This window comes from Polypterus senegalus, chromosome 10 (assembly GCF_016835505.1).
Source record: "Polypterus senegalus isolate Bchr_013 chromosome 10, ASM1683550v1, whole genome shotgun sequence".
Lineage (NCBI taxonomy): Eukaryota > Metazoa > Chordata > Cladistia > Polypteriformes > Polypteridae > Polypterus > Polypterus senegalus.
The window spans coordinates 31,405,871-31,415,358 of record NC_053163.1 but is presented as its reverse complement, the minus strand read 5'-3'; the positions used below and the strand labels follow the sequence as shown (position 1 = coordinate 31,415,358).

The following is a 9,488-nucleotide window of genomic DNA, read 5'->3' as shown; positions in this document are numbered from 1 at the left end:
GTAAACTAAAATATACCGTAATGTCAAGTTGTGAATGAGCATACACAGTTCAGGTCGAGCCGTGCCGTAAAGTGGATTATTTTTTGTTTTTTTCATTAAGCGCATGCGGTGTGTGTCACGTCACTACTTGGCTCCTGTTGCCAGCCCGAAACGCGCGCGCGTGCGTGCGTATTGAAAGGCTACGTCATCGCACACTTTACGGTGCTGCCCTATCTGTTTAACGCATGCGTGTACACTTAACGGCACGTTAGGCTTGCAATACGCGTGCGAATTGGGCAGGCACGCAGACCTGGTAGTGGCATATCCCTCTTTCTTTAAAAGTACAGCACTGTTTTTTCTTTTTCTTCTTCATAAACACTGCAAATATCTACAAGTCGCAAATAAAGTGAACGAAATAAATGTCTGTAAGAATATGTAGTGTTAAAACATTTTAAATAAGAAAAGAGTGCTTCGCTATGAATTCATGAAACCAAACGAACCCTACTGTATTGGTCGTGGTGGAAAAAGAAGAGAGAAGATGGCTTGTGGACTATTTTCTTCCTTTGAACGAGACGTTAGGGCAAGTTCGAGACTGCTGCAAGGGACGTTTTCCGACTTCACCGACTCTGGCACGTCCAATGCAGACAAATATGCCAGTGTTGTTTCTGAAATGGGAGCACCGACTGCTATTAACCAGGAGGCGGTTCAGGCGGCGGTGGAGATTATTATGACAAGATTTACAGGCATTGCTATCATAATTGAGGAAGCAGTGAAGGCAGCAGTGGAAATCCTAACAGCAAGATTTAGAGGATGCTTTGATCGAAAATTCGCTGATTTTCAGCTCGAATTGTCAGTGAAGGACAAAGAAATTGATATTCTGAAGCTACAACTGGAAGTCTTCAAGAGTGAACTGAGTGCACTCCAGAGGCATCATGAACCTGAAGGCAAGTCGATGGAGGAGGCGGCAACTGCTCAAGCCGCAGAGAACGGTGCGTTCATTACATGTTAAGATAGTTAACATGCCTTCAAGGTATTATCTAATCCAGGGGTGCCCAGTGCGTCGATCGCGATGGTAGTGCAGGTAGATCGCGTTGCATTCAAAAAAATTTTTTTTAAACCTTAGTCTATCATGTATCCTCCCTATGGCATTTGCCACTTGATTGACATACAGGGCGGCCAGTCTGAGATCTCTTTTCTTGTAACACATTGGTCATCCCGCACGCACCATCAAACGCGCGAGCTACTGCAAAACACCGGCTGTGATCAAGTTAGCCTGCCAATTTATATCGACTAGAAGAAGAAGGGATTTAAAAAAAATGTTTGGGGACGGTATGGGCTGGATGTGGAATTGGATGAGAATTTTTTTTTCCACACAATGTCACAATCGAAGTGCGTTTGTCTGATCTGTCAATCTATCTTTGCTATTCCAAAGAAGGAAAATGAGGAAAGGCACTTTCGAACTGTTCATAAAAACTACGAAACTGACGTCCTTCCAAAAAGTGATCAGAGAAAGACAAAGGAGAGGGAACTAAAATTGCAGTTAATCGGATTTTTCATTAATTTTTTGTTATTTTTTCACTTGGCTGAATTCAAAAGCTCCTTGACTGCATTATTGGGCTCAACTTATTTATGCGAGTTAGCCTAAATCCAAATACTGTAGTGACCATAAATGTATTGAATTGTTATTGTGCCATAAAGGTTATTCAGTTATGCAAGGTACGACAACATAAATTTTATGTATATATATATATATATATATATATATATATATATATATATATATATATATATATATATATATATATATATGTATATATATATTTATATATATATACACTCACCTAAAGGATTATTAGGAACACCATACTAATACGTGTTTGACCCCTTTAAGCCTTCAGAACTGCCTTAATTCTACGTGGCATTGATTCAACAAGGTGCTGAAAGCATTCTTTAGAAATGTTGGCCCATATTGATAGGATAGCATCTTGCAGTTCCACCACATCCCAAAGATGCTCTATTGGGTTGAGATCTGGTGACTGTGGGGGCCATTTTAGTACAGTGAACTCATTGTCATGTTCAAGAAACCAATTTGAAATGATTCGAGCTTTGTGACATGGTGCATTATCCTGCAGGAAGTAGCCATCAGAGGATGGGTACATGGTGGTCATGAATGGATGGACATGGTCAGAAACAATGCTCAGGTAGCCCGTGGCATTTAAACGATGCCCAATTGGCACTAAGGGGCCTAAAGTGTGCCAAGAAAACATCCCCCACACCATTACACCACCACCATCAGCCTGCACAGTGGTAACAAGGCATGATGGATCCATGTTCTCATTTTTTTTACGCCAAATTCTGACTCTACCATTTGAATGTCTCAACAGAAATCGAGACTCATCAGACCAGGCAACATTTTTCCAGTCTTCAACTGTCCAATTTTGGTGAGCTTGTGCAAATTGTAGCCTCTTTTTCCTATTTGTAGTGGAGATGAGTGGTACCCGGTGGGTCTTCTGCTGTTGTAGCCCATCCGCCTCAAGGTTGTGCGTGTTGTGGCTTCACAAATGCTTTGCTGCATACCTCGGTTGTAACGAGTGGTTATTTCAGTCAAAGTTGCTCTTCTATCAGCTTGAATCAGTCAGCCCATTCTCCTCTGACCTCTAGCATCAACAAGGCATTTTCCCACAGGACTGCCGATACTGGATGTTTTTCCCTTTTCACACCATTCTTTGTAAACCCTAGAAATGGTTGTGCGTGAAAATCCCAGTAACTGAGCAGATTGTGAAATACTCAGACCGGCCCGTCTGGCACCAACAACCATGCCACGCTCAAAATTGCTTAAATCACCTTTCTGTCCCATTCTGACATTCAATTTGGAGTTCAGGAGATTGTCTTGACCAGGACCACACCCCTAAATGCATTGAAGCAACTGCCATGTGATTGGTTGATTAGATAATTGCATTAATGAGAAATTGAACAGGTGTTCCTAATAATCCTTTAGGTGAGTGTATATATGTATGTGTATATATTTATATATATATGTATATATTTATATATATGTATATATATATATGTATATATGTATATATTTATATATATATGTATATATGTGTATATATATATATATGTATATACATATATATATAAATATATACATAAATATATACATATATATATAGTGTATAAAAAATGCGCTCAGTATAACAGCGTTTTGGCTTCAGTGTTGTTTGTTGACGTGCTGACACAGATGTAAAGCTATTGGTACTAGTGATGCTACTATGGTGTTGTTAAAGGTGTTCCATTGATACTGTTGTGGTCTTCTCTTTTGTGATATCTGTCTGTTTATTGATTTATCTAAAATTTGTAGACAGGGACCATTCTACCCTGGAAATGCTGTAAACTGGGACACCTCTTTGTCAGATTCCAGCATTTCCTGTTAGAGGTCCTGCCATTGTCATCTGGAATACATTTTCTCTGATGGACTTGGCTGGATTTACCCCAACCCCTAACAGCCTCACAAGTTCAAAAATTGTGCCCTCAAATTGGGCCGCCTTTGTAGAAATGGAGAATGGACGTGCACTGTTTCAGTCTAACATGAAGCTTTAATTAAGACAAAGAAACAATATCACTCAATGTGCTGATGACTGACTCACTCAGACATTTGTCACCCACAGTCTATAAGATCCAAACTCTGTGTTAACTTGTTAATTTCTTTTTAAATATTTTTTTTCATTAGTTACTTAGCTCTTGTAATATAAAAAATATTGTTTGTACAATGTCATAAGCTGAGTACAGAGATTATAAGATTTTCTAATTATTTCACTGATGAATTCTTTTTGTAACTTTTTTTTATCCAGAAAATGAATTATTTTCTATGAAGGAGGAAGTACAGAATGGTGGTGATTTGGAAAAGGAATCTGTTGCTTCTCTCCAAGAAGACAAAGGAAGAGTGACTGAACAAAGCTGCAGATATGCAGAAGATGAACATTCTGTAATAAACCTCCCAGTCCATGGAGATGGTGGGTTATGGCACCAATTTGTTCAAATTAAGGAAGAGACGAGTACCCCGGACACAGCCCTGATTAAAGAGGAAATTTGTGAAGAAGGTGCTCTCAATCCTAAAATCCAAGGCAGTGAACTTGAGTCTTGCTGCATGTCAGACAATGAGTCTCCTAGTCTGCAGCCTGCATCGGCTTATGGAAGTCCTGAAGCAGATGTGCCAGTCAGGCAGATGTCGATTCACAGAAGATGCTGCTCCCCTCAGCTGCCAAATGACAGAGAGCAGCAAGAGATTAAGACACCCGCGAGAGATTCTAACAGGAAAGCTCAATTATCAGCTGCCCAGCAGTCCCACAATAGTAAGTAGGATTGCAAATGTGAGCTGAGCCATGAAGTGAGGAGATAGAATGTAAAACATGATATCCCACTGTGCTCACCATTTCTTTCCCATATTTCTTAAAAATGATGGTCTGCTTAATAATGTGGAACATCCTTCTTTAGTAGTTTTTCCTTTAATTGGGCTCACCTGGCAAACTAATTATCACAGGTGATTGATTTCAGTGATCAAAAGAGCTGAGACACAATACCATCCATGACTTTAATTGTGAAGCAAAATATTTAATCTTTATGACACTTAAATACAATTTACATAATAATTAGGAACGTGGTATATATAAGTGGAGGCCATACTTGCTGTATGACATTCTGCTAGGTCACCTTCTCAGGTTTGCACCACAGGGCACTACACATGGAGAGAAAGGTGGCATAGAGTATTACCGGCACCCAGCTGCCTGCTGTTCATAGTCATACAGGGCCGTAAAAAGTATTCATACCCTTGGGAGTTTTTGTATTTTACTTTTATGCAGCATTGAATCACAGTGGATTTAACTTGGCTCTTTTTTTTTTTTAAACGACCAACAGAAAAGTGCTCTTTTATGTCAAAGTGAAAACCAATCTTTGCAAAGTGTTCAAAATTAATAACATATATAAATACAGAACATCCATTATCCAGCCCGCTATATCCTAACTACAGGGGTCTGCTGGAGCCAATCCCAGCTAACACAGGGCGCAAGGCAGGAAACAAACCCCGGGCAGGGCGCCAGCCCACCACAGGGCAAGCACACACAGCAAGCACACACTAAGGACAATTTAGGATCACCAATCCACCTAACCTGCATGTGTTTGGACTGTGGGAGGAAACCCACGCAGACATGGGGAGAACATGCAGACTCCATACAGGGAGGAGCCGGGAAGTGAACCCAGGCCTCCTAACTGAGAGGCAGCAGCGCTACAACTGCGCCACCGTGCCACCCCTAAATAAAGAACAATTTATCAAATATGTATTCTTCCACATTATTATGATGCAATTAAATTATCAGTCATGAAATCACATAATTAGTTAAATAAACATAACCTTTCTGTAATCAAGGGGTTTCGATTGATTTCAGTATAATGCCATCTTATCTGGAAGGACCAACTTGTAGTGAGTCTGAATGATGGCAAAAACCTACACAATAAAGACAGAAGGACAAGTCGGGACAGAGACAAGAAAATTTCTAAGTCACTGAATGTCGTTCGGAATTCAGTTAATTAATCAATAAGAAATGGACAGGGTATGAAAAAGCGTTAAATCTGCTTAGAGCAAGCCATCCAGGAAAACTAAGTGATCATGCAAAAAACAATAGTGTGAGTGGCAATCAGGAAATCTGCTAAAAATCTGAAGAAGTAACAAGCTGCAGAGGCTCAGATTGGAAAGGCTGTGCATTCAGCTGATGCGCAGCAGCTTCACCAATCACAGCTTTATGGGAGAATGGCAAAGAGAAATAATGCAAATGGGACACTCTGAAGTCACCTAAAAGAAGTTCCTTTTGGGGGGGCTACTAGGATCAGACCTGATTGGTGATCAGACTAAGTGGCATATTTGAACCACTGTACATTACACTACACATGATCAAAACCACACAGTACTGACCATGAAGCATTGCGGTGGCAGCATCATGGTGAGGGGACACAGCTTGTGAAGGTAGAAAGTAAAATGGATGCTGACGGAAATCTAATGCGGTGTGTAAAAAGAACCTGCAGCCTGGGAGCAGATTTGTTTCCCAGCAAGACAACAGCCCTCAGCATTAAGCCAAAGCTACACAGAATCCAGACTCCAGACAGCTGGAGAAAAAATAAAATCTGCAGGGGTTCCAGGCCATGAGACCGCTCAGCCCCCTCTAGGCATTCTATCTAACATAAATGATCAGTCCTCATTGTATTCAGGGTTCAGAGAGATACTTTTATGTCCTGCCAGACCAGACTTTGCGCCAAGAGATTTAACCACACCTGGGGCCGATAATAAGAGTCAAAGTGTAGATGGCAAAGTAGAATGCCGTAAAGAATTCAAAAATGTTGAGTGCAATACAAATGCAGAGCAGGCTAGAGTTAATGAAAGTACTAAAAATTCGAAAGTCTCAAAAAAATGACAGTAAAGATCGTATTAGCGCAAACAATGATCAGCTGCTACATAAGGAGTGACCACTGCTTGTTAGCACCTGGAAAAGAATTCAACTTTGATACAAATCAATAGATTGTCCTGTCATTATATTATTCATTTATTTATATTTGTGCAGAAAATTGAACAGAGCAGTTATTATTAGAACTGCACATTTCCCCATGTTAATGTACTTAAGAGTAAAGTCTTGAACATATTACAAATGTGCTACAGTTGTGGCCAGTATTATTGGAACCCTTGCATCTTAGATCTATCATGTCCAACTACTTCTCAAAAAGTATACAATAAAACAGGTTTGGTCTCTATACACTCTTGTTTGCTACATATTAGCACAGGATCACACAATAACAATTAAAAATCAAAAATTGTGAAAATGGCATAAAAACTCAACAGTTTTTGTGACTCGATTATTGACATCCTTTTGAAAGTTAAATCAGAACTTGATTCTCATTGCAGTGAATTTAGACTCACCTGAAACTGATTACTGCTGTACACATGACATGAATTAAACAAGGCTTTAAAGCTTAAAAAGGTCCTTTTCATTCTTTCTCCTTATTGACAATGAGGACATCAAGAGAACTGTTTGAGACTATCAAAATAGCTGTTATGGCCAAACATAGAAAGTTCAAAGGGTATAGGGCCATGTTTAGACACCTCAGCCTCCCTACTACCATACTTCTCCATGTTATCAGGAAGTCTTCAGCTCATAAATAATTGAAAACCTCCTAGGACTTTGTGGGAGCTGGAGAACTGATTAGAGGAGTCTTAGAAATTTGACGCAAGCTGATAACAAAACCCCATGTAAAACATCTAAAGAGCTTTAACACTGGCCCTGAGCAATGTGCAGTTAACCTGTGCCAAATAGATGGCCTCACACAAAGCTGAGAAGGGCTTTATGAATGAAGGTCAAATATGACCCCTCTGTTAAAAGACAAACATAATAATATATACTGTATGTAAAAAAAAATTAAAACCACGCTTATATTAAATTAAAAAGTGTACTTAAAAGTAAAAAACAAGTCTCTCATACATCGCTCTCCAAATAAAATGTGGGCGCTTTTGCTAAGATTTTAAGAAGTGTTTTTTGAATTGATTGATGAAAAGCGCCACCTTTTATTTTAGGAGTGATGTATGAAAGACTTGTTTTTTACCTTTTGGTACACTTTTTAACTTAATATAAGGGTGTTTTTTTAAAAAAGTATTTTTTTTTATATATATTATTTTCAACGTTTTAGCCTTGGGTTTGTTTTGGTATAATTTTGTAATCAATATTTTAACACTTCCTTTAATATTTCTATCCGTTAATAGCGCCATCTTTCGGTGAAAACTTGAACTATTCTTCATATGAAAATTTCATTTCTTAATTAACATGGATTAATTGATCAATTAATAAAACTGATTATTGATTCATGTATTGTCATCGGAAGCAACTTCTCGTGATTCTCTCTCTCCTTCTGCAGGGCTTTATTTATCCAGTGCCCTGGGAATCTCTACCTGCATTCTTGAACCTCTCAGTCTGGACCATTTTCTTACTTTGAAATGGTTGACAAATACAGACACAGATCATGCTATTCCAGGGTCAGAGAACATGGTATGGGTTAAAACTCAGGAGCCCTGCAACAGGACAGTGACACAAAAATTAAATTAACTATACAGACTTGTGATAAGAACTGATCTTTGGAAAAGCGCAGAAATCTGCTGTTGAAAAAGAGAATCAGGCAAACATTCAAGAGTGACAACAGATGGAGAGAGGACCACCAGGAAGGTTCAAATCACTTCTAGATGGCAGTAGGAAATGCTTGTAGACTGTCATAATTGCTGAGCATTGTGCAACCAAGGATTAAGGAAGGGGGCCTTCGAGGTCAGTGAAAAAAAAAAAAATACATGCAAGTTGAACAGACATCTTCTTTGTTATCCAAACTTGTTTATCCTAACTAAACATTTTGATGATCAGAAGTTGTCACATTTCCCATGATACACTTAGAGAGAATTCTTTAAAACCCTTTATAAGCCTGTATCCAGCAGGGGGCGCTAGCTCCCTTGTTGGAATGAGTTCTTGTTTAATTATGGCATGTTACATAACCCAAATCTATATAGAAATGATATTAAAAGGCGACACCCCTGCCTGAGTCATACAGCGGTAAGAAATCACATAGGAGAAATAACTTTGCTTTCTTCAATGACAGTTTACACTGCATAACAGACGAAGGAAGCCATGACCAGAACCCAGTTTGGGAGTGGGGGCACAATGTATAGTGTCTGCCATTTTCGTCGCTGCGTTGAAAGGATTTTCCAAATCGGATGACGTTATCTCCCATCCGTCCGTCGACTTCAAAGGTGTGCCGGGCCATGTATACTCTTTCTACATGTGGAGGCCCCCACTTTGGTGAATCATGCCATTCCAAACAAGGCAATGAGGATACAGTTTCGTGCTTAATTTGACAAACAAAAATAGTATACAATGCTCATTTCGCAGTTGTCCCTGTCTTGTCTTCTAACGCTTGCCTAGCAGTTCTAAATGATGAGCCCCTGTGCTAAATCTGTGTCCACTAGATTTATAAAATTATATTTGCACAGAGCACAGTGACATATTAAACATATACACTTATTACAAAGCCGTCCACAGATTTTATGCTAACAAACTATAAATTTGGTACCTCATTTAAAACATCTACTTTGCGCAGGGCAAAAGTCATTTTTTCCAACAATGTTCACAGACAGAGTATTTCACTTTTTATTAACTATATAACAATTCTAGTGGTTGCAAGCGTACATACACTTTGTTAATATTTGGTAGCATTGCCTTTGAATTGTTTAACTTGAGCCAAACCTTTTGGGTCGTCTTCCACAAGCTTCTTACAATAAGTTGTTGGAATTTTGGCCCATTACTCCCAACTTAACTGGTGTAACTGGGACAGGTTTGTAGCCCTCTTTCCTCGCACACACATGCTCAGTTCTGCCCACAAATATTCACTTGGATTGAGGTCAGGGCTTTGTGATGGCCACTCCAGTACCT

At 39.3% G+C, this 9,488-nt stretch overlaps 1 protein-coding gene across 1 annotated transcript; it reads left to right on the top strand.

Annotated features, from left to right (window-relative positions):
- Nucleotides 1–247: 247 nt before the first annotated feature.
- On the top strand, nucleotides 248–8,320 carry LOC120537027. The gene is made up of 3 exons (XM_039765625.1): nucleotides 248–968; nucleotides 3,834–4,334; nucleotides 7,933–8,320. Exons 1-3 carry the CDS (start codon nucleotides 464–466, stop codon nucleotides 8,118–8,120), a joined length of 1,194 nt encoding a protein of 397 aa, XP_039621559.1. The 5' UTR covers nucleotides 248–463; the 3' UTR covers nucleotides 8,121–8,320.
- The last annotated feature ends 1,168 nt before the right edge of the window (nucleotides 8,321–9,488 follow it).